This window comes from Amblyomma mixtum, chromosome 3 (assembly GCF_055824585.1).
Source record: "Amblyomma mixtum isolate Tamu chromosome 3, ASM5582458v1, whole genome shotgun sequence".
Taxonomy (NCBI): domain Eukaryota; kingdom Metazoa; phylum Arthropoda; class Arachnida; order Ixodida; family Ixodidae; genus Amblyomma; species Amblyomma mixtum.
The window spans coordinates 42,535,152-42,560,111 of record NC_143014.1 but is presented as its reverse complement, the minus strand read 5'-3'; the positions used below and the strand labels follow the sequence as shown (position 1 = coordinate 42,560,111).

Genomic DNA, 24,960 nt, shown 5'->3' with positions numbered 1-24,960 from the left:
TTTGTTCAAGAGAGGCTATTTTCGGTCAAACGGTTTTGCTGCAGGAACAGTGGTGTGAACACGAAGATTATTGCTAGCTTAAATAACACCGACGACTGCCAGCAATACTGTGCTGTATATTGCTCTAAAGAGCGACGCCTTCCGACAAAATACCGCGCCGGCAGGGCATTGCCCCCAAAATGGCGTTCGTTTCTCCGCCCTGAACGGCGACGATGATGTACTGAGGCACACTACGCGGCGTGCGTACGTCGAGGCATCCCACTCCGAGCCAAATTTGGTTCAGACGCTGCGAACAAAACGACACTGAGCGTCTCACTGAAAAAGGAGCTATATAACCCGTCTCAGCACAAGCCGACGTGAACCACCTGCTGCAAAAGCTCCCAGGTCAACGCGCCCACGGCCATAGTGCGGTCGGGAAAAGGGGAAAAGTTTCGGGGAAAAGGAAAGGGGAAGTTTAGGGAAAAGGGACAACGTATAGAACGGGAGGTAACAGAAGAAACAAATAAGCGAGACAAAGCAGGATTGATCGAAAGCAGCAGCTGGGCATTAGCATCAACAAGGCAGTCATCACATAATGACCCTTTTTGATGCACTCGAACGGGTCCATCAAGACTGGATTCTGTCGGTACGCATTTTCGTCTCTCATCGATAGGCTAAACCAATGATCCACGCCCGAGTGCAAAGCAACATCGCTTCAGCCGCTCAGTGGGCGCCAAGCACCCGTTACTTGGGTAACTTGCTCGCGCGGCCATAAGCGGTGCCCAGCGCAGCACTTATAGTTATGTGCGCAGACGAGGATGACGCTTCCTCCTCGCATGAGGACACGCTAGCGGCCAAGGCGTGAGCCCCTGCTCGGTCGACACCGCGTAGGCGGCACTTCACCCATTTCCTATACCATCTCAAGCAGCCGGACATACTCTACTCACTCACCTCCCACCGCCCCAAAGCGTCCGGCCCCCGAGTTGTCGTATACCTTGTTATAACGAAATATTTAATCTAACGAAGCAGCCATAATATATCTTGAAAGCTCTCATAAACACCAACAATCAATGCACTTCAACGCGAACAAAAAATGTTGCGCGGTTGGACAGAAAATATCCGGACATTTCACACTTCATGCTAGTAGTTTAGACCAGAGTGCTACACGCTGTTTATAAGTCACGACCCGCAGTTTTTTGGCGCAGCTAGCTAGCCCCGACGGTTCGAGCGATGCCCCATCGATTACATTGAAAATTGGTTAGGCTAACTTAGTGCACACTGACAACGCATAACTTATAACGAGAAATTGGACTTGTCGAAGTCAGTGAGAACGCAATAGTCGAAAACCGCGAATATATCCGCCCCGAACACTGTCGACAGATGCAGTGGCTACTGCCGAGGAGGCACTCTCGTTTTCAAAAGAATTTTACGAAACTTTCCGGGGCTAAATTTACGAAAAAAAAAAGAGAAAATGGCCCCTCTCGATTCAGCGCAGCAAAAATCGAGCTGATAATGTCGTTCGCTCGTTCATACCGTTTTCCACCGAACCGCGCGCACGCGAGGTCACAAAGCCACACTCGGCGATCCGAGTGATCTGAGCGCGAAATCGCAAAAAGGGCGAAAGGGAGGAAAAACGCACTCAAGAGAGCGGGTGGCAGCACACCCGAGTCGCGAGCGGCAGCGCTGCTTTCCTCGGGCGAAGTGCGCCCGCGGCCTCGAAGAAAGCGGTTGGCCGGGCGGCGAACGGAAGCGCACTCCGGCCAGCTTCAAAGGGGGGTTGCGCAGAGCCAAGTACGACCAATCCATTTAAGACGGCAGTGATTAAAGCGCGCCGCCCAAATGCGCAAGGCACGCTCTCGTCATCGCGTTACACGTCCATTACGGCCATTTAAAAGCGGGCGCAGCGCACCCCCCTCCCATTCCGAGATCGGCGGCGGTCAATACAGTCATCTCGAGCCAAAGGAGAGCCTCGCTCGCTCCGCATTCAGCGGCGCCCGCGCTCCCACCGGACCCCAGACCGAGCCATTTTCCGCTGAATGCGTTCTCATATTGCGGTCTCGTCCCTACTTTTCTTGACCCTGGCCCGAGCAAACAAAAGCAAGAGGGGATATTCCCGGCAGCGCAGAATGAAAGAGCCCGGTGGGGGAGGCGGCCTGAAAAGAAGCCCCCGCCGAGCCCAACGAGCAAAACACGGCTACAGTGCTCAACACGGCCCCGCTCTCACAGGCAGAGAGCCCTCGCCGACGCAGGAAGAGGGAAAAGGCACCCACACCCACGGCCCACCCGCCAGCCGTTGCGTCCGGGTTCCCTCGGGGCTCGCGTCCCCTCCGCACCGGCGAGCATACCCCCAACGGCGATAGGCGACTTCCGATGGCAATCTTTCGGGTTAGAAACGAGATTAAAAATTCGTACCATTAGAGAGCACGCCGCTCGTCGAAAAAGGGCATCAGAGCACGTGTGATGGTCGCCCTTGCCATCACGAGCGCGCGCATGCAAAGGGCCCAGATTACGCTGATCGAAAAGCGGTGCGAAAAATCAAACGCCCCACGCGATAGACGGCGCGAGCAATGAAAAGGAGGTTTGAAAATACAAAAACGATGGTAATGCGAGATCGAAAGAGCTCACGAAATCGAGGAGCACGAAAGAAAAGAACGAGGAAGTGAAAATGAAGAGGGAGACGGCAAAAGAAAGATTTCGAGCTGCTAAAAGCCAAGTATAGGACGTAAATGAGTTCTCCCCATCCATTAAGCACACCACTACAGAGAAACTCCTTCGACCATGCGGAATAGCTTGTTTCACTGCAGTAATTGCCACCAAACACGCCCATACCTGCCCACTTCGGATTACTAGCGCAGTTTTATCTTGCTTTTTTCAGTGGGTTTAGAGTGCCACCGAGATCAAGTGCTGCCCTCTTGCGATGTTGACGAGAGACGATACGCAGCAGAGCTTTAGAAACGGAACAGAAGAGGGCGTTGCTCCACTTTGCTTGCTGCGCGTTTGCTTTACAAGCACCGCCTGCAGCCATGGAGGAGGTTCTTTCCTTCCTCCATGGGCTGCAGCCAAACGCGATCACGTGGCTTTAAAGCATCCATGCACTGCAGAGAAGCCAACACCCCGGCACCGTTTGGCACCATGCTGGAACTGCGCTGGTTCAGCTCATGTTCTGCGGTTTGCGACCTTATTTTGAACAAGATCAGATTTCACAGAATTGCTTGCTTCTGTATCTAGAACGACAATTTCCCAAGTTTCCTCGTATCACTGAAAAGGAAGCGCGTGCGACGCTCCGCGTTTACAATAGATGACACCACCGATCCACTAGGAAGGAACTGCTCTGGCGCCAGCTTTTTTCTGGTTATATTAACTCTATGCTTGTTTCCAAGGAAAAGCCACACCACCGGCATCAATATCATGAGAGTTTTGTTCAGAGTTTTTAAATAATACCGAGAGGGAAAGCTGGCGCCACTCTATGCTAGTTTCTTAACGAGCACTTCACCGGGAAGACAAGGTTTCGTGTTTAGCTTGGCTAGTGTTAGGCTGTAAACGTGGATTGTACCTAGAAATAGGTAGTTGCGCCGCGATGCTATCCTCTGAGCGCAGATTAAGTCATTTTAATATACACACATATATATATATATATATATATATATATATCAAATTATTTCTTGGCAGCTGATTGATTAATATAAGATAGTCACCAGAACTTGAAAAACATAAGATTTAATTCACGACGTTTCGGCTGGAGGACCAGCCTTTTTCGAGGGCTCAAAAAAGGCTGGTCCTCCAGCCGAAACGTCGTGAATTAAATCTTATGTTCTTCATTTTCTGGTGGCTTTATCTTATATATATATATATTCACTTTTATAGCGAGAGCTCTACTCCTCCGGGCACAACTTCCGATTTCGATGTGGATGAGACAATGACCTTCAATGCCTCGCAAGGTCAAACCGAACTTTACTGCGTGGTGGTATGGCTCAAACTATGGTAGTATGACCATGAGATCATATGAATATGGCCACTGGGTAACTGACTTTGGCCTTGACCTTTGATTTGAGACAGAGGAGACCAAGCCCAACAGAGCTTCCGCTTATACAACTAGGTTAAAACCACGTTGAACCCCAGCTATTTTTTTCAATAGATTTAACGCAAGTTAAAGCTCAGTTTTAGGCTGCTGTGGAAACTTCCTGAGCATTTCTTCGAGGCTTGCCTCGAGAAGAGTCCTATTTTTATGGCTGAATCCACGTTTCGTGCCCAACAATAGCCAAGTCAAGTAAGAAACCGCATCATCTCCGCATTCCTGCACTTCTCCACGGTGGATGAAGTGTAGCACTGCAAGCTTTCCCTCTAGTTATATTAAGAAACTCAACAAATTTTGTCGATAATTCGTTAAGGCAAGTCTCAATCCACCCGGTGTACTACTATAAACCTGTCAAAAAGTCACTGTGACAGCATTTTTCTCAGAATAAAGCGAGTTCGACAGCCAAAATTAAGCTGACTGAGCAAAACCCCTCCACTAACCATTACATGAAGCATAGATCCTGCCTGCAAGAGTGGCAGTTTCCCCACACAACTTGGGAGCTTTGGAGAGCAAGATGGCAGACCTTGCACAACTCTTCTTCAGTAGGAAGCATATACAGTGGCTCGATGCCAGTGGTGTGTGTGCCTGTCAATTGTTTTTTTTAAAGCGTGGACTAGATTTTTTTTTACTCTTCTCACCCTGCTGTGCGAATATGCAAGCTTTCCATAGAGCAACGGGCCAGTTTTCTTGTTTTTGCATCATATGCATTTTCTATTTCTAATGGGGCAGACAGATCCAACATGTCGAGATGAAATGGCAATCATAATGCACTATGATACATCAACAGCTTATGTTCACTGCCCTGCAGTAACATTTCTACACACCTTCAAAGCAGAAATTGTGCTCTATGCTCAAGTTTTAGCGTGCGGAAAATTCATGCTAGGCGCATTGCATACATATACATCTTGTGTGAAAGCAACAATGACAATTATGCAACACACCCAAAAATAGTTAAGTCGAAGAAAATGGTGAATAAACGACTGCAACACTACAGACACTACAAAACAGCTACAGACCACAGGCTTACACGATGACACACAAAAAAAAATATTGAATTTTCATGGCCTGCAAAATTATTTTCTGAACAAAATAATTCACAGTAAGTCACTTACTACTGCCAACGCCTGCTTACATCCAAGCTACATAAAATTATGCACCGCACAATGGTTACAGCCTCTAAAAGCCATGGCACTATAGCTATGTATTTCTACAGATTTAAACAAGGCAAGAAATTATGACAGGAAGTTGAGTGTCCCATTAGAAAGAAAAAAAAAAGCTCCATTCAATGCATGCACAGTAAACTTATAGCTGACACTTGAAAATTTTCAACAAAGCAAGATGTTCAGGTATGTGAAATATGAGCACTCCATTTCTACAGCAGCATGCATGTGCAAACTTTGTTAATGAAAATTCACAAATGTGAAGCAGAGCAAACAAACTCTGAGAAGTTGCATTAGAGAAGGTAGTAACAAACTTAAATTTATTGCAGCCACACTTCACAGCCACAGTCATCCAACAATCAGAAGATCGTACCCCAATTTCTAAAAACAGGCACACCGGCACGTGCACCTGGCTACAAGCAGGGTTGCAAACTTCTAGGCATGTAAAAAGCTCAACCAGCAATCTCTTTTGCAAACCATGGCATAGCATTGTGAGACACAGCAGGATTTTAATGCAACCCTTTATACAACTACACAAGTGACAATTCATCTTCCACTAACGCATGCTCAACGTGCCAGTTGGTCTTCCAAAAAAAGCCTCCTAAATTCCATGAATATAAACTACTTAAGAAAGCTATTTTATTACGTTGGCAACTAGACAAACAGCTAGCTTATGTGCTTGGAATGATGAAAAGTCCTAACTGCTCTAAAATCACCCTCACAGCAGCTTTCCCAGCTGCTAGGAATGTGATTCATGCTTTTTGTTTTTATATTCTTGAGCTCAACGGCCAAGAAGGTTGCAACCCAGGCTACTTGTTGGTGTGGGACTAAGTCTGGAAGCCCAAGAGCATCAGGTTCGCTCAACCACACCAACCATCGCAGGGCGAATGGTACGATCCTTGAGCTTGTAGCCAATTTTGGACACCACAGCTACAGTGCCAGGCTCCTTGGTGGCATCATGGTGCACGAACACGGCCTGATGCTCATTCGGGTCAAACTTCATTCCAATGGGATTGAGCTGTGTGAGTCCATGGCGCCTAAACACTGCCTGCATTTGTGCCTGTGTCATTTCAAGGCCAGTGTAAAGGTTCTGGAGGTGAGGGTTGTCAGCAGTAACAGCTTCCTTAGGAACACTTGACAGTGCACTGCTCAGCACGTCAGCGACATCCAGCAGGTCCTTGCAGAACTTCTGGATGCCAAATACTCGAGCCTCTTCAATCTGCTTCTGCATCCGCACACGCAAGTTCTCATTCTCTGCCAGCGAGCGCTTGTACTTGTCCTGCACCACAGGAATAGCAAGCCACATCAACCGCAAGCATAAAACAGCTGTTAACAAGAATAGCCCTTTTAAACCCATAACATGAATTCTTATTCGTGCGCCTAAAAGATACACAGCCATCAATTATGGGAAAACCAACCTTAAAAGTCAAATAAAAATTCTGCACAAGTTTATTATAGCCACAGGTACTGTAAACAGGGTTTACCACCACCATCATGACCAGCCCAGTTATGTCCACTGCAGCACAAATGCCCCTTCCTCTAATCACCAACTAACCCTACCCTACCAGGGTTTACAGATGATTTTTAATGCAAAAGCCAAGGACTTTTGAAGAATTTCAGAGGCAACAGAAGTCAAAATTTAAGGCAGATTTGGACAAAAATATGAGCTCCCTTTTGGCAAGAAGTTTTCACACTGTAGTAGCTATAGCTGTCCCTTTCCTCTCCGTGCTTACTGAGCATAAAGTACCCACTAAAATATCAAGTGACGTAAGCAGCTTCTAGGAAACAGTTTGGCAGCTCAAGGAGCCATTTCAGAACTTTCTGGAGTTAACTTCTCCTTGTGCATTTCCACAAGTTCCATTTTAAATGGTTTTCTTCCAAATTTTTCACTGGTAGCTGTCAGAGATGAAATGCCAATGCCAAAAGATACCATTATCATTCAAGTGCTCACTTAAAATGCCCTTTAATGCTGGCAATTAATAGTTTGATTTATGGGGTTTAACGTCCCAAAGCGACTCAGGCTATGAGGGACGCCATAGTGAAGGGCTCCGGAAATTTCGACCACCTCGGGTTCTTTAGCGTGCACTGACATCACACAGTACACGAGCCTCTAGAAATTTGCCTCCATAGAAATTTGACCGCCGCGGCCGGGATCGAACCCACATCTTTCAGGTCAGCAGTCGAGCACCATAACCACTGAGCCACCGCAGTGGCTGGCAAAGTAATATTGCTCCCATGGTGCCATTACTTGCCACCAATAGCAACATGCTTAACACAAAACAAGAATGCCAACTACATGCGACACTTGGTCTAAAAAAGGCCACAAGGCAACAAGACCACACTTGAATTAGAAATGTTATAGCGCAAACAAAGACACGGACAAAAGAGAGGAAACACACACACAAGCACTAACTGTCAACTTGTGTGTGTGTTTCCTCTCTTTTGTCCGTGTGTTTGTTTGCGCTATAACATTTCTAATTCAAGATGAACTACCAACTCTCCCAACAGGAAGTTTTAATGAAGGCCACACTGACAAAGGTGTAGGCAGATTCAGAATCAAAACCTTAGGATACAATGTGGGCGCCACAATAATTGTGATTCATGCCTTGCATGCATGCAGCAGGCTAATATAAGAAACTGCACTTTCTCTGGCAACCAAATAAGTTCCATTCACTCGAAGTCTGCAGCATGCCAGGGTGATGCAAATGGCACATCTCCATGGATCGCTGTCTGTATCTATTCTTTTGCAATGTTACCGAGTTGTACACATGCGCCCATGGCCCGTGCACATTCTTGAGCAATGCTTTTCAAACCATGATGACTCATAAAAGTATGGCATTTATTTCATGGTTTTCAAAAAATACAAACAGCATTGTTACTTCCAAGGAGGTCTAAGGGCCCCGAAAGAGTTTTGTAGAAATCCAGGGTAATCAAGGTTCTCAAGAGGCCGTACAAACCCTGTCTGCATGTCATGATGTGTTGTAAATAACTAAATTACAACAAATCAGCCACCATGCACTTAAGCATGCTTTTATGAACAATGATGTAATGCACATATTGCAGGAAATGAAATGGAAGCATCACCAAAAATTCGATAGTAATGACTCTCTTGTAGTGGTGAGAATGGTCACGAGCATTTTGGAGCACGCTTCGCAGCAGGCGAAAATTAGATTTTGAGCAGCTTCCTCGCGTTTTGCAGCAGGAGCCTGACATTGATAATAATATGGTAGAAATGCAATTATATCGGAAGTTTCACCTGACTGGTGCCAGTGCTCAAAAAATGACAACGGGCTGCGCGCAGATCTGAATTACTTGTGCAGGGTTGTATGCTCTTGACCAGGTATGAAGATTTTTTAATGCACTTAATTTGCTAATTGTTTAACAAACAAAATTAGCAAACCTTTATATCATTCTTCAGTGCAGAATTTCATTTGCAAAAGCTCCAGAGAATGTTGAGAAATGCCCACTTAAATTTTCTACACTCTAACTTTAGCATTTTGAACACGAAGCTAAGCTAGAAAAGGCCAAAAAGAAAAAAGAAAAATAGTTGTAGCCATACCACTGCATTTCGCAAGTAAACGATGCGTCAACACAGTTTTTCAGGTGTGAATCCCAGAGGTTAGGCCACACTGTCATTACCTTCAAAACAGTGATAACAAAGTTATTTCGGTGTAGACGTGACAAGTTTGAATGGAGTGGTAGAAAAACATTTAAATGCAATTTTTCCAGCAATTAATGTGTGTTCTGCTGTCAGATGAGCATCAACACACCCAAAAAGAGAATTGAGTTTCATTGCAAGCCAAAAATACGCGGATACAATCACAAGGGCATGTCCTCAGTGTCTCAAAAGAGAAAACTTTAATGATTGAAAGGGCAAAGAGGTAAGCCAGAAAGGTGAACCTCTGGCCTGCTACTCTGCACTGGGGGCGAGGAAGAGAAGAAAGGGGTAGTTACGCGTAACACTATGTGGTGAGAATAGAGATGAGAATCTGTACATGCACATTTGATGACATCACAACTGCGAGTCAAAGTGTTTCCAAGAAACTTGGTTCGGATGATTTTCTCGCACTACGGCTATAATTCAAATCGTAAATTGTCGGGTTTAACATCTCAAAGTGACACATATGCTATGAGGGATGCGGTAAAGGAGGGCTCCAAACTAATTTAGATCACCTCGGGTTCCTTAATGTGCACTAACATTGCACACCACACAGGCGCCTTTTGCGTTTTGCATTCATCGAAACGCAGCCACCGCAGCCAGGATTGAACCCAAGTACCCAGGGTCAGTAGCCCAAGTGCCCTAGCCACTGAAACACTGTGGCAGGTTTATAATTCACAACCTTGTGTGGCAGAGGATGTCCGGCAAGAACCCAAGCTCAAGATCACGCGTGAAATGTAGTCATGGTATGGCAACCCCCAACACTGCAAGTGCTTGAATCTGAACTCCTATTCATACATACAGACCGTATACCCTGAGAGTTCCAATTACGCAATTCTACTGCACAAACAAACCGGAAGCTCGGAATTGACGCCACCAGTAAGGGAATAATTACTCATTAGCATTCACCTAAGTGCAGTCATATGGCTACGAAGGAAAGCTAAAGAGATTTCACAGAAAAGTTGAAGAAAAATTAGCCCTGGTCCAGAGTTAGGAGTGAGCACAAACGAGGTCGGTGAAATAGAGCTATCAGCTGTAACATGTGCGAAACCTTACTCCTGGTTATACCTTTATCCCAAGGGACAAGTGATGGTGCTGTGCAAGCCTTATAAATCTAGCAGGACTAAAATTCATAGGAATACAGGGTTCTTCAAAAGCACTTTTTTTATTTAGATTCTGTAGGTCATCTTTCTCATCACACATCAAGTGCATATTAAGCAGTAACCTGCGTCACTTCAGACTCACCACGGTTCTTGGCTGCTGGAATGACATTTTGCTAGAGCTGTCACAATTTCATCAAAAATTACCAATTAATAGCAGCACGTGGCAGGCTTAATGAAATGGCACAGTTTGGCGCAATTGCCGCAGCCTTCCCACTACTGCTGTTGCCAAATCACCCTCTGCCAGGGCTAATACCAGGGGAGAATTGGGATTTATAAAGATGCTAATCCATTTTTGTATTTTTCACTATTTTTCATTGGCTTAGGCAACACCATGCTCCTCCTGTCACTGGGCTTGAGCCAATATTGAAGAGTGCACAGAGGATGTGGCATTACTTCAAATACAATGAAAAATGGTACAATGAAAAATGGTGGGAAGTCCAAAATGAAATGGAAATGGTTTGGGAATCGTTATATTATACCAGCCCAAGTCCTACAACATAACCGCAGCTCATCTGTAACCATAAAGCTAAGATATTTGCATCGGCTCAGCAGCAAGTTAAAATCTAAAAAGTTTGGTTTATGGGGGCTTAACGTCTCAAAGCAACTCAAAGCTATGAGGGACGCCGTAGTGAAGGCCTCCGGAAATTTCGAGGGGGGTTCTTGGGGTTCTTTAATGTGAACTGACATAGCACAGTACACGAACCTCTAGCATTTTACCTACATCAAAATGCGACCGCCGCAGCCAGGATCGAGCTTGCGTCTTTTGGGTCAACAGCTGAGCACCAAAACCACTGAGCCACCGCAGCGGCTTAAAATATAAAAAGTCCTAATATCACTTTCTGAACAGCTGCTAATCTTCAGTAGCATGGGGCTCGTCAAACACTCAAAGACACAGGTGTATTACCAAGAAATTGTTTTGCGTAAACTAGGCAAGCACCACGGAAATGTAAGATGCACTACACACAGCCATAGGCAACCAACACATTGTACCTCAATAAGACACAACTCCCAAGGTACAAGCTTTTGCTCAGAAGGGTAAATACATTTAGCACAAAAGTGTTTGCCCTATGTAAAGTGCTTTTATGTTTTCGGGGAAAGAAAAGCCAGCAAAATACAAAGAACAAACCCTTTCCCAAAATCCCATCTCATGTCAGGCACACCCAGAACAAGGAATGGATACCTGCCGCATGCATTTTATACTGTTGCTGGCACAAGGCCAGGAGAAGCCTACGTCTGTTACTTTTTTACATACTACCACATTGATTCTGGGTGGTTCTAAATAAAATCATTCAAAGGGTGGCTGGTCGATCTCTTAAATTTACTTGATATTGTTCTATGTCATTGCACGATGAGTAGAATGAAGAGAATTCGGTTTCACCCTCAAAATTTTTTCAAAGCCCAGAAAATATTGTATTATTAACCCTATCGTACGTTCATCTAGTTTGACCATGTAATATTTGCAGAGACATTTAATGGTGGGCATAATGTGAACCGTCAAACGCTTTCGCAGTTGGGAAAAATTTTCTCACTACTGTGGTGTGGCGGTTGCACAGTAGTTTAAGTTTAACGGCAAAAAATATAAATGCACTACATGTACTATCAGCAACAAATGAAACGTGAAAAAGAAAAATGAAATGCCAACACAGACGCACAAACATAATAGCTCTTGGGGGGAGGAAATACAAGCAAAGTTGAAATTGCCACGCTTATATAGTACTAAGCTTCCTTCCGCTAAGGTCTTCTCATTTTGCTGTTCGCTTTTCATTTGCAGCTGATAGTACCTCTCAAAATCGATTAAAGTAGCAAGAAGAAAATATTCAAACAACTTCATCATGCATTAGAAGCCACAAAATGGCCCGTTCAAACTGCATTTTGTTTGGCAGCAGCCTTCAAGCCGACTTATGTGGCAGTACTTATCAGATCCCAAAACATAACTGACGAGATTATACAATCACTGGGCGGCTGCATTCAGCTGTAGGGACGGCAGCGGCCTGTTCATATTGCCTTGACATGGCACCGAACGCCACCGTCGCAGCGTTTGAGCCACCGCGCGGCAAACAATAATGAAGTGCCGAAGACCTAAGGAGGACATCATGATCCAGCATGACATACTCAATATGGACAATTATTGCTGTTTTTGCAGCCTAGGATGATAGCATGTTCACACTTCTTTCGTGAAAGGCAATCAAGTAAAGAGGAACGCACTCAAACTGCGAAACAGACAACTGCCAGGAATATGTGCTGTACACATGCACATAAACACTGCTTGCTAGCGACGATATGCACATGCATCCCCAATAAGGCGGGTTCACCGCAGCGCCCCAAAGCTGGCAATTCTGCTCGATCTCGTGGCTAATTGTATGTTTCCTCTTCACTGTTCTCCTGTGCCTTTTTGCAGACCCAACTATACTGATTGCTGGCGATAAAATTTGACGTTGGCAAACTCCATGTGGCTCAGAAGCCTTACCAAGCTCAGTCCCATGCGCCCCTTTACTTAGTGCAGTGACACAAATTAAAAACCAATTCTTGATTTCTTGCTTCATTTATAGCACTACCACTTTCTGCTTTACATGGTGTTGATCATCACTGGTACCTTCACTCCTACATTCAGTGAACTGCACACTCCCTCAAATCCTCATACACTTCATCGCATACCAAAAGTTTGTACCTGCAAGTCCTTATTTATTTACTTACTCTCACATACTTGCATTGGAGCATTAGGAGGCCTTGCATTAGGAGAGTAAATTATATCAGCTACAAATTGGAGAATATAAAAATTTTTTCAAAGGCAGACCACGGGTATGGCCAGGAAGGGAGTTATACAGTTCCATAGTCTGCAGGAAAAACTGTATCTAAACAAGTCGATGGGAAGACAGGTGTCAAATAAAATACCACATATCCATTACAAGCTGCGTCAGCAAATTGCCAGCTGCTAGCTTAAATCTCACACCATGTTCAACCTGCAGTCTAAATAATTCCACACCTGACATCACTCTTAAAGATAGGTTGAATATTCATACATGTTAGATGCTCATCATAACAGCACCGAGAAAAGCCATTGTCATTTGTTATTGGGCATTTCAAGAGTTAGTAATTAATGTTAATATTGAACACCTGGCATCTTTTACGTGCACTGAGACCGCACAGCACAGCGGCATTTTTAGACTTCACCTTGACCGAACTGTGGCCGCATCAGCTGGGATTCAATTCAGTGACCCTGGGTTCTGCAGCTGAATACTGCAGTTAACAGAATTTAATCAGCACTTTCACCATGCTATCCCTGCTACAGACGATGGTGGCAGCAGCAATCCTCAGTAAATGCAATAAATCAAATCTGCAATTATTTCAGCAACAGATGTCATTTTATTCACAGTTATGAATGCACTTGTAACAGAAGTGGAAATTAAAATACTGCAAGAGCTCTGAAAACTTTTCATGTGGAAATGTTTTGAACTGCTAACTTCCTGGTGTCTCACCATGCACACAATGAATGGCATGAGCTAAAATCCACAAAGAAAAATTACAGCATAGGATTTGTTTCAAGACTGTCAATATGACAACTAAATAGGTAAGGCCATGTACAGGCAGCTGGGTCTTCACAAAAACAGTCTACAAATACCATCTTAATCAAGGTTAGCAGGAAGTGAGGAACCAGTCTATATGTGCAGTGCGTGTCAGATACACACTGCAAATAAATGCTGGTTCCTTACAACCCTGCAAGAATGTGCTGATAGTACATGAGGCTGCATGATCCCATGTTCACACTAACCATGATCAACTTAGTACTGTGAACATAGAGAGGTCAGCCTCTTGAGACCGCACCATAGGCAATATGCACAGACCATGGGTTCAGATCTTATTATTGACATGCTGTTTCCCCCTTCCTGTTCAAGGTCTTTTACCACTAAATTAAAAACAGTCCAGACATTACACTCAACATATATACTTAACTAAGCTCTGCATGTATCAGCAGCTGTCAAACTCATCTCATTTTGTGCTTTTTGAAACGCAGCAGCTAAAGGCAACAGGAAGCTTTCAAACCCCTGTGAATGAGCATGTATATACAAAAGTCATCCCGATATGCGCTGCAATTTATTACCTTAGCAGCTACTCAGTTCAAAGTACTGAGGAACTGTTGAGTTGAATGCAAGGAGCTCATGCATGTGTGGCTTTAATGTCTATGTGGCTGCACTTGCACACAAGCACAATCTCAGCCAGACTCACACGCAGCTCTTCTGACTCTGCTGCGCACTACTTACGTGCACGATACTTGTGTGGGAGTTCTTAGCATAGATGACATCTGAGGTACACATTATGAGCACTTTTTTGTCTGCATTCTTTACATGTAATAATCTTACTTTGATAGTGACCAAATGCGCTTCCATTTCAACTTGGGTCCTTCAAGGCCCTGCAGCCTATGGAAGCAGATAACAAGCAAGACCAGGACTGTACAAGCAGCACAGGACAGTTCAGACATCAAAGTGCTCTGGCAAAATTTTTTTAGGCACTCTGCCCCTATGTGTGCCAGCCAAAAATTTCATTTCAGTGCCACATTAGCGCACAAGCATACTAAGTCTTCCGATTTTCAGAACAACACACAACACCTTTAACTTTTTATTAATGAAGTCAGAGTCACAAAATCTTCAGGGAATATGTATTTTTGTGTGCTGATTCTAAATGTCATTTAATTTCATGTAAAACAATTCCTTGAGCACTTATGCACTTTTTATGCTAGTATTTTGTGGAGAGTTTTGAAAATTTGCCTCGGGAAACTCGCTGAAATGTATGCCATTGGGTTCTCTTGACACCAAGGAATACAATAAGGGTGAAATTGTCTTCCTGCCTATCATAGAACTTAAGTTATAGAGTTTTGAAGTTGTTGCTTCAGATATGAGGAAAGTGTGTATTCCTGTTTCTGAAGTGGCAGCTTCAGTACCATATTACTCAAGTTCTATGATAGCCAGGATGATAATTTTACCCTTACTGTATTCCTTGGTGTCAAGAGAACCCAATGGCATACATTTCAGCAAGTTTCCTGCAGCAAATTTTCTTCAAAACTCTCTGCAAAATACTTGCATAAAAGGTGCATACGTTCTCAAGGAATTGTTTTACATGAAATTAAATGACATATCTAGAATGAGTGCACAAAAATACATGTGCCCTGAAAATTTCATAACTATGACTAAATTAATAAAATTTTCTTTTCAAGACCAGTGTCCCCCTTAATGCAAATGATGACATCAAGTACTCTTATCACAAACAGCTGCAAATATCCTTCAAGCTTAAGCTGCTGGTTCATTCCCACTCAACTTCACAAAAATGTTGAAGTTATAAGTATATTTAATTATATCAATGTTTGACAGCTATCCTTGCCAGATCCCCAGAGTTTAGATTTTGATGTTCTTGTACAAAGTGAAATAAATTAGCCCATCCATATGCATGAAAAGAGTGGAAGCATCAACAGGCAGCTAGCCCACCATGAGATGACACCAGTTTAGTCTGATATTGCCGTGGTGTAAAATTTGACTACCAATGAGCAAAGCTGCTTAATAGGAGCAGCCATGCCTATGTACCATCAGCATCAAATAAAATGCGAACAAGATAACTGAAATGCCAACACAAAAACACCAATATATTAGCTGCTAGAGAGAAAATACAGACATAGCTGATCAACATTTCTAGAGCTCAGTCATTGTGTTTTCGATGTGCAATTAATTTTCGCTAGTTCTGCGCTTTCCTTCTTTAACATGATCTCATTTTGAAGTTCGTGTTTCAAATGTCTTATTCGCATTTCATTTGATGCTGAGAGTACGTCAGCAATGCAGCATGATCATAATGGCAAACAGCCTTTCACCAAAATGACCGCCAAGTCTGATGAAACACAGTCTTTCTTACTTTAGTGTGACAGAACCTAAGGGCATATTTCCTGGTTCTGCAGCGGTGGCATAGAAAAGCCAAGGAGTACTAGGAAGGGAAAGGAGGAAAGCTGAGTGGCATTGCACGGCAGAGTTGGCCCGAGCGTCAAGTCCAGATCCATACCTCCCTTTGTGCGCAGCAGCAGAAATTGGGGCTTGTACAATGATCACAGCTCCTCAGATTTGTGCAGTGACTGCTGAGATGCAGTGGAAAGGATCCCGCAAACTGCTGTCGCAGAATGTCGCGTTGCACATGTGTGGTAACCATCTGCCCATTTTTGCATACTTTCTCACAGGTCTAACCCTCATATTTTAAAATAACATGGCCATCATTGCCAGGGGTGCAACTAGAAATACACTTGAATCTCAATAATCCAAATTCATAGGGGACCAAAACTATGTTGAATTTGAGCTAAACAGAAGCCAGCAGGAAGAGGCTGATGCGTCCCACTGTGCGCATGGCCGCTTTAGACGTGTCAGCGCACACTAAGCCTTTTCTATACCATGCAATTACTCATCACCAGGGTCAAATGCTGGATCTGAAGTGACCTGAAATACGCACCAACACCTTGTCAGTGTCGTTCAGTCACCATTTCTACCTACCTGCCATTATAAACCAATCCCCCAACCACAACAGAACTTCAAATGGTCCCTAAAGGCATTTATTTTACAATGCTGAAAATTCCATGCATGTGTTATGCACTTGGCACTTCTGATAAAATACAGCACCTTTAACAATCAAATGTTTTTAGTTTCCGTTCTCAGCAAATTCAAGCAAATTCCGTCCAGAAACCGAAGAGAGCCAGAGGTCAAGTGTAAAGCCAAACATATTCGAAAACTTCCCAACTTTTCCGTCGGAATGTTAGCCAGCAGAAAAAACTTACCACACTGTAGCCCTGAGCTCGATTCAACATGCAACCAGAATAGCTTCATGTTCCAATGCTTTAGACCTCTTGGCCAACCCTGCGTGTTTTACATGGTAGCTTCTCATACTATGTGTTCAAATGCTCTTATCTCTCATTAATTTCTTCAGTGCTTCCAAATACTCCGTGCCAGTAGCGCTGCAGTTGGAAATGTGCAATGGAGCCGGATCAGCCTCACCTATGTCGCCAACAGCAACTTTATGTAGCCGCACACAAAAGTGACAAGGCAGACAAGGGAACCAAATACGTCTCTGAGGCTGATGAAGAGCAGGCAAAGTGCTATGGCACGTCGAACAGTGAAAGCAGCAAGGCATGCTGAGTTCGCTGCTCAACCGAAGCATCTGATTGTAGTGGTATGTGAAACAACAAAAGCAGCAAAAGGAAGCTGAGTGCAATGTCCAGCTAAAGCAAATGGCCAAAGCCTGAGACTCCTGAAGCCACAAAAGCAGTCAAGGGGACTATGCGCACTGTGCTGCTTGGAGAATATAAGCGGGCAAAAATGAGCACATTCAGCCATCAGAGGCCCTCGCTTACATTGACATGCAGCTGCCAACATGTATGAGCCATCCTATAGGCAGATACAACTCAAGAACGCAGCAGCGAATGTGCCTCAAAGAAGGCCCTCTGGACAATGGGGTCGAATGGTTCTCGTGACATCGCGATTCATCCTCTAGCATGAAATCGCAGCAGACTGGCAGATGCCTCCGTGAAATGGGATTACACCGCGGCATCACGACAATCAGTCGATGGTATTTGCTGGAGGGTCTCCTTTGAGCAGCATTTCCCACTGCCTTCTTGAGTTGTATCTGACTATAGATGCGCCATGGCTTCCCTGCAAGGTATTTCTTGCTTACACTGACTCTTGATGACTTCACAGGCTATAAAGTAACTTTCCGAGTTCACCATTGGCAACTTCATAACCTGGACGAACTCATCTGTGCTTTTATGCACCTTTGCCACACAAATGCCTGCTCGATACCACATACTATCAGCTTCATGGACACACACAAGCCAATATGTTCATCTGTTAGGCAGTTGCATAGCCACAACAAACTAAAGCCTATATGAGATCCCAAAGTTTTGCAAGTGAAGGAAATTTTGCAAGGTGCACAGCTTCAGAATCGCAGTGCCGAAAGATTTGTGGAAGAAAATTGTTAAGGTATGAATACATTGGCAAAAAACTGCGCATGGCGTGCCGGCGGCAGCAAGCGCTGCTGTGAAACCTGCTGTGGCGAAAGGTTGATCTGCTGCCCAACAAATAGGGTGAGGAGCCATTTTCAGCGGCTTGCTGTGCTGTGGAGCGGGGAGACCACTAAGCAGTGCCCAACTTGGTCACGTGGGGAGCGTCAGTGTTGCCACCTCTTGGCTCCTACCAAAGTTACATTCCAGCGGTGGCAGCGGAGCCACGCGCGCTCCTCCAGAAGCGGAGACCTTGACTAACCTTGACTGGTTTGGCATGAAGAGAGCTTTGCACAGCGGAGCTTTGCCGCATACTCCTTGCCGCCGGTATGGACATCCCTTTCGCAGGGCACACATTGTGCTGCCAGTGGCATGCTGCACAATCTTCTGCTAGTGTGTTCGTACGTTTGCACATTTGTCAAAACTATGCATTTTGATAAGGAAGCACTAGGTTAATGCTTCAATAAATGTCTGCTGAGTTGAAGGTCACAAGGTACTGAAGTTCTTTCCCCTAAAGCACGTTTTCATTGAATGTAATGAGCTGCTATAGGCCACACATGCCTGTGAGCGCTAAAGGAGAACGACAGAGAAAGATAGCACACATGCTCCTGTAATATGAGTTGTCTTTCTTTCTCTGTAATTGTCTCTTTGAGATCACAATAAGATATGTTGAAGTGGTACTTCCCTGTACTAATATTCAGCACAAAAAACTGTTGGCTGCACCAATATACAACCAAGCCTGGCTACATTGAACTCGGACATTTCAAATGAATGACTATATCGAACACGCAGATTATCCCTTGGAAAGGAATGTCACGCTGTGTATCAAACTACAATTTCACTGGCCATTCGATATTTCGAACTGAGCACCGCACCCCAGCAAGTAGTGCATTTCATAACGGCGCTGTTAGATAACTTTGGCAAGCAGAAATGGATTAGCTGCGCTCCCTTGGCGAGCTGCTGGCGTTATGAAACCGTGTGACGAGGAGAACATGCAGTGTGGTTGAGGGCGGCCTCCGACTACTTCGCATTATCATCCACACCACATCGCTGTCATGTGAGGAAGCCAGCCTAACTGAAAACTGGCAGCGGCTTTCACCTGGCGTGCTTCACTCCCAAAGGCGTTGCGGAAACCAGCTGTATCTTAATTTTAATGACCGATTATTTTATTTATAGTTAACTGGCAACAGGTTTAGATATCTTATGATAGGTGGTGGCTAGTTCCAAAGAACTGTCCATCGCAGCTTCGATGTGAAGCAGGTTAAGCCTAGCAACAGTTAGCAAACTGTGCACATCAGCAGGCGGCAAGTCGTTGCAAGAAGCGTTATCAGCATGGGTGCAATGTATTCTTGCTTCTAGGCTAGATACGCTTATCTGTTGGCATTTTTTATATACCAAATTATCGACAGGTCAAACTATTTCGCAATCACCTTCGAGTTCAATATATCCAGGTTCAACTGTAATGGGTTCCTTGTCCATCCCTGTCTTAAATCTGAAGCGGATGACACACAGCCTCCAAAGGGCCACACAAGTATTCTCACTTGGGATAACACAATGGTCACAGGTGTTTGCAAATAAAGTCTGCTGGAATTCACTGTCTAAGAGGCAGTGTTCACCTTGTGCACAGGTGCACCACCTTGAAAGGAAAATTCTGCCTGTTTAAACGCTTGTTCTGCTTACAGACCCTGTTCAGAAATGTATTTGCCACCAAGTCTGTGAGGGATTGACAAATGATTTTAGAGACCCCACTTCCCTTTTTTTTTTTTTAGCACAAAGGATAGCACAGGGTTCAAAGTATCAAATCTTGCAATGGTTTCATCAGGTATGCCATAGAATGAATTAAAAAATTGTTTTATTAGTGGACATAGTATTTTTGTTTGTCCCAATGCCGAAAAGAAAGATCAATGAACACAACAGCAATGGGACGTCAGCACGACTGAGAAATTGAAAAATGTGGCATCAGCCGTAACAAAGTAACTTTAGATTGACAACAGCGACCCTAGTTTCAGCATAACTTCAAGACTGTTGCATTACTTCCAGAATAAATGATGTACCTTTGTGGGCATTTTTACACATGTAAGCATACAAAAGCTCTGATGCATCCCACCATGCCTTAAGGGCTGCTGCTGTTCCATTGTTTCACTTGATGACACGAAGGCAGCATTGCTTTACAAAGACACCTAAATTTAGACGCTCTGAAGTGAGCTTAAATGGTAATAAAACATGACAAACATCTTTAAAACAGAACACAACACATCTAACAAAGCCTCATAAACCGCAAGTACAAAATGCCATCACAGAAAGTCGCTTCATCTTGTCCTATGCAATTTTAACTCCCAAACAAAAATTAGAATCCTTCATTTCACTGATATCCTCAAGAATTATTTTATTAATAAAATGATCGAGTCCCGGCTGCAACAGCCAAGTTTTAAGAGAGGCGGAATGCAAAAACGCCCATGTGCTGTTCGATGACGTTAAAAAAAACCCCAGATGGTCTAAATTAGTCCGCAGCCATAAACAACAGTGTCCCTCATAGCATGTTCACAGTCCACTTCTACCCTAAAACTTTTTGGTCAGTTGTTGGCACATTTCAGGAGCATACTTAAATGAGGCCCCCAGTCATTCACGACAAACCCGCAATGGCATCCATTTTTTTCAATGAAAGAATTTCAAGAGATGCCCTTGGTCCCTCCATAGGAAGTATGAGCATGTAAAAAGAACACGAGTGTTCTAACTGCTCATAATAAGACCAGATAATTAGAGGTGCGCGAATGTCAAATTTTTCGAATACGAATCGAATATGAATACTTAGTTACGAATATCGAATCGAATATCGAATAATCAAGGACAGACGCATTTAATCACTACAAAACATTTATTTGGGCACCCAAGGACATCACAGTTCAACTATCGATGATTAAATGAACACAAAAGGTGTGTGTGGCTGCACAAAAAGTATCAAAGTCTCGAACATTATTCTTAGAAGAGTGGAAATATCAGAGAAGATGGCTAGTACACAGCATTGATTAAGGCTAGCTTGCCATCAGCACAAAAGCGCGTTGCTGGGATGACGTAAAAGGTTGTCGTGAAGGAAAACCAGCTGCACCACATGGCCAGGCAGAAGTAGTTCCCTTCTAACTGAAACGACTCCTCCAGCCACAGAAAATGCCGTCTCACTTGGCACTGACCTGGCACGTATTGCGAGGTACTTAGTGCACAGCTCTGACTATACCAGCTTCAGAAAATGCCCTCTCACTTGGCACTGACCTGGCACGCATTGCGAGGTACTTCCTGCACAGCTCTGACTATACCAGCTTCAGAAAATGCCCTCTCACTTGGCACTGACCTGGCACGTATTGCGAGGTACTTCGTGCACAGCTCTGACTATACCAGCTTCAGAAAATGCCCTCTCACTTGGCACTGACCTGGCACGCATTGCGAGGTACTTCGTGCACAGCTCTGACTATACCAGCTTCAGAAAATGCCCTCTCACTTGGCACTGACCTGGCACGTATTGCGAGGTACTTCGTGCACAGCTCTGACTATACCAGCTTCAGAAAATGCCCTCTCACTTGGCACTGACCTGGCACGCATTGGGAGGTACTTCGTGCACAGCTCTGACTATACCAGCTTCAGAAAATGCCCTCTCACTTGGCACTGACCTGGCACGTATTGCGAGGTACTTCGTGCACAGCTCTGACTATACCAGCTTCAGAAAATGCCCTCTCACTTGGCACTGACCTGGCACGCATTGCGAGGTACTTCCTGCACAGCTCTGACTATACCAGCTTCAGAAAATGCTCTCTCACTTGGCACTGACCTGGCATGTATTGCGAGGTACTTCGTGCACAGCTCTGACTATACCAGCTTCAGAAAATGCCCTCTCACTTGGCACTGACCTGGCACGCATTGCGAGGTACTTCGTGCACAGCTCTGACTATACCAGCTTCAGAAAATGCCCTCTCACTTGGCACTGACCTGGCACGTATTGCGAGGTACTTCGTGCACAGCTCTGACTATACCAGCTTCGCAGGTATAGCCACAAAAAAAGCTCACCAGCGCAGTCAGCTACGGCATGGCCCTTGGAGTAAGAAAGAATTTTCCTTCCGTGTAGGCGCCGCCATGTTGCTACGTATCTGTCGATAGGGCTTGCGGATCGAAATGAACGCCGGTGCTTACAATGAATATTCGGCTAGATACGAATATTCGGCTAGATACGAATATTCGCGTCGGGTCGAATATTCGAAACAACACGAATACTTGGATTGCGAATCGAATTCGAATACTAAAAATATAATATTCGAAATATATTCGAAAATTTCGAATATTCGCACACCCCTACAGATAATACACTTATACCTGCCAATACTCACAACATATACAGAGTAACATCCAGCCACTCCTCCGTATGACATAATTTGGTGTTTCTCAAGGCAAATACATAAAGCATAGAATGATTAAAATTTACGCCTACAACAAGCCAATGTTTCACAGTGAGCAGTACTGTGGAAGACTGGTTATATGAGTGGCCACACATTTTTTTTTTAACTCTGGTGCAACTGTCCTGCTTAAACTGCCGGCACAGGAGCAAAAACTGCTTTGATTAATTTGTGCTCAAACTTACATCAACGGTCTTAATCTGTTCAAGCAACTTGCGGTTTTCTTCTTGGCAAGCAAGTAGACTAGGATCGGCTGCAGGCTTCTCTTCTTTGGGCTCAGCTTCTTGCTCATTTGGTGGCGCAGTGGTGGCCGTGGAGAACAGGTGTCTGAAATGCAGAATCATGACTTAGTTGGTAGCCGGTGTGAAAGGCGCTAAATGAAAAGGTGGTGTTCAATAATTTTCATACGTCTACAGAAGTTTTGAGACCACAGATATCACAAGAAAGCTTAACTGCTTAGCAGTGTAAATATCCGACCACCAACTAAAAAGCTGCTCCTTTGACTCCCCAGACCAACCTGCACATTGCACTCCTCAATGCCTGGCCGAGCCTCTATATTTTTTTTTATATAGGCAGAGAAGAAATTCACCTTTCTGTTGGTTCCGGTGTTCTGATAAATTTTGTGGGCACCTGCAACTTCTCCGCGAGAATGCCGACCAGGTTGCCGCGAAAAATCACGAATAGAACATGCTAATTGCCTGCAGCAATAAAGCTATAGAAGACAAAATGTACTTTGCTGAAGTCCATTGAAAAATTTTTTTTTTTTTAAAACGTCAGGCCTTTCAGTCAGGTGTAAATATGGGTCAGTTAGTGCATGCCATCAAATGAACAAAACAGCGCACTTCAGAGCTTCGTTTGTGCTTTCTTCCCCAGTTTCGTTCTATGCAAAACTGCAAATGACGATAAACCCATGCATGTTGTTAAAAACGCATAAATAGGAATGAGCAACGAGGGAAAAACATTTCTTCTGCATTGAAAACAGGCTCGCCTACAATTCATGCATCACAAGTTTAGTCGACGCCGAAGCCTCGAAAAAGAACGTCCCGAGCGGGCTAGCACGAATAACTCCTGTGCAATTTTATAGCACAACCACCTGCAAAATACTCTACTACAAACGTTTCATTTTCTTCTAAGATCGCAAAAATTAAGAGACCTCGCAAAATTATGCTCTCCATCATTTTATTACAAATCAAGTGGCACCCGAGACGCCTGAAAACCATTTCGGTTCGGAAAAACTTGATCGAAGTTTGATTCCCGTCCGTGTGTCGCTGGTTGAACTCAGTATTTCTTCTTTAACAACATGCAAATAAGTATAACGCGTGCAGGTCGGAAAGTTTTCGAAGATAGCCAGGAACGATATCCGAAACACGTGATCCACGTAACTTACAAACATGACGGCCAGCGCCAAGAACAGGCTAAACCACCATGCACACTAGGTGTTATATAATAATATGCTGTTACACGCAGCCTAATCGCACAGTTAGAGATAATATTCGTTCACTCGACAAAGTGACCCGGCGTTGGAACGGCGTGATACAAGACATTGCATCACCGGGTGTTCGCATGCTGAGAAAAGCAAAACTGCCAGTTTCCTGACACTGCGCAAAGCATGCAGTACGAACAGCCACCCCGACACTTACCTTGACGAGAAGGCAGCGTACTGCTTTGGAGAAACATACGAGCTTAATCGAAATATCTGTCGAAGCATGGGAGAACACATGGCTGCGTGAGGCGCCATTTTTCTGGACAGTGACGTCACGTATCAACCTCAGAGCCATGGATACATGGAGTTTTTTTACCTCCATGCATGGATACCATGGAGGAAGGAAAGGCCTTCGAGTTTTCCTTCCTCCATGCATAGCATCGCTCACGACTACAGCGACGTCATGCGTCACAAAAAGAAAACTTTAAAAAGTTGTCTTTGTGAGTGCTTCATAGGTGGCGCTGCATGTAAAGAACAGACGTAGGTGTAGGTAGAAGCGATGTAAATGTAACAATGGCGGCTGATCCCAACAAAATGGCCACTAGGAGGCCCAGAAAGAAAACTACGAAAAAGAAATTTAACGCCAGGATCAGTTACATAAACATGCAAGGGGGTAGAAAGAGAGCGAAATGGCTAGAAATAGAACAGCAGTTAAAGGACGAAGCAGTAGGTGTGTACGCTCTATGCGAGACACATCTGAGGGATCTAGAAGATCCACCTTTCATCGATGGCTATGTCTGGGAAGGGTGCAACAGAACAACAACGGAGAAGAAGGGAGGAGGAGTAGGTATGCTGATACATCAAGGAACAAATTGGCAAAGAATAAAATCAACTTGCAAAGAACATGTCTGGGTATCAGGTACAATTGCTGGCAAAAGGACATGGCTAGGGGTAGTTTATTTAGGGACCGGGGACAAATGCAGGCAAGAAAACAAGGATCTAGTTAAGTGCCTCAATGACGATATAAAGCAGATTGGAGACGGTGT

The 24,960-nt window shown here is 44.4% G+C and overlaps 1 protein-coding gene across 1 annotated transcript; it reads right to left on the bottom strand.

Moving 5' to 3' along the window:
• Window positions 1–5,502: 5,502 nt before the first annotated feature.
• Window positions 5,503–24,269, bottom strand: Roe1 (grpE protein homolog, mitochondrial Roe1). The gene is made up of 3 exons (XM_089578908.1): window positions 24,132–24,269; window positions 22,677–22,818; window positions 5,503–6,493 (listed from the first exon to the last, which is right to left on the bottom strand). Exons 1-3 carry the CDS (start codon window positions 24,227–24,229, stop codon window positions 6,065–6,067), a joined length of 669 nt encoding a protein of 222 aa, XP_089435034.1. The 5' UTR covers window positions 24,230–24,269; the 3' UTR covers window positions 5,503–6,064.
• Between the last annotated feature and the right edge of the window lie 691 nt (window positions 24,270–24,960).

Excerpts from the sequence above, each read along its gene's own strand:
- Roe1 (XM_089578908.1), bottom strand. The coding sequence starts at position 24,229 with ATGGCGCCTCACGCAGCCATGTGTTCTCCCATGCTTCGACAGATATTT. Across the intron at positions 22,819-24,131 it reads TACGCTGCCTTCTCGTCAAG|ACACCTGTTCTCCACGGCCA; the intron begins GTAAGTGTCGGG and ends TCTGCATTTCAG. Across the intron at positions 6,494-22,676 it reads AACAGATTAAGACCGTTGAT|GACAAGTACAAGCGCTCGCT; the intron begins GTAAGTTTGAGC and ends CCTGTGGTGCAG.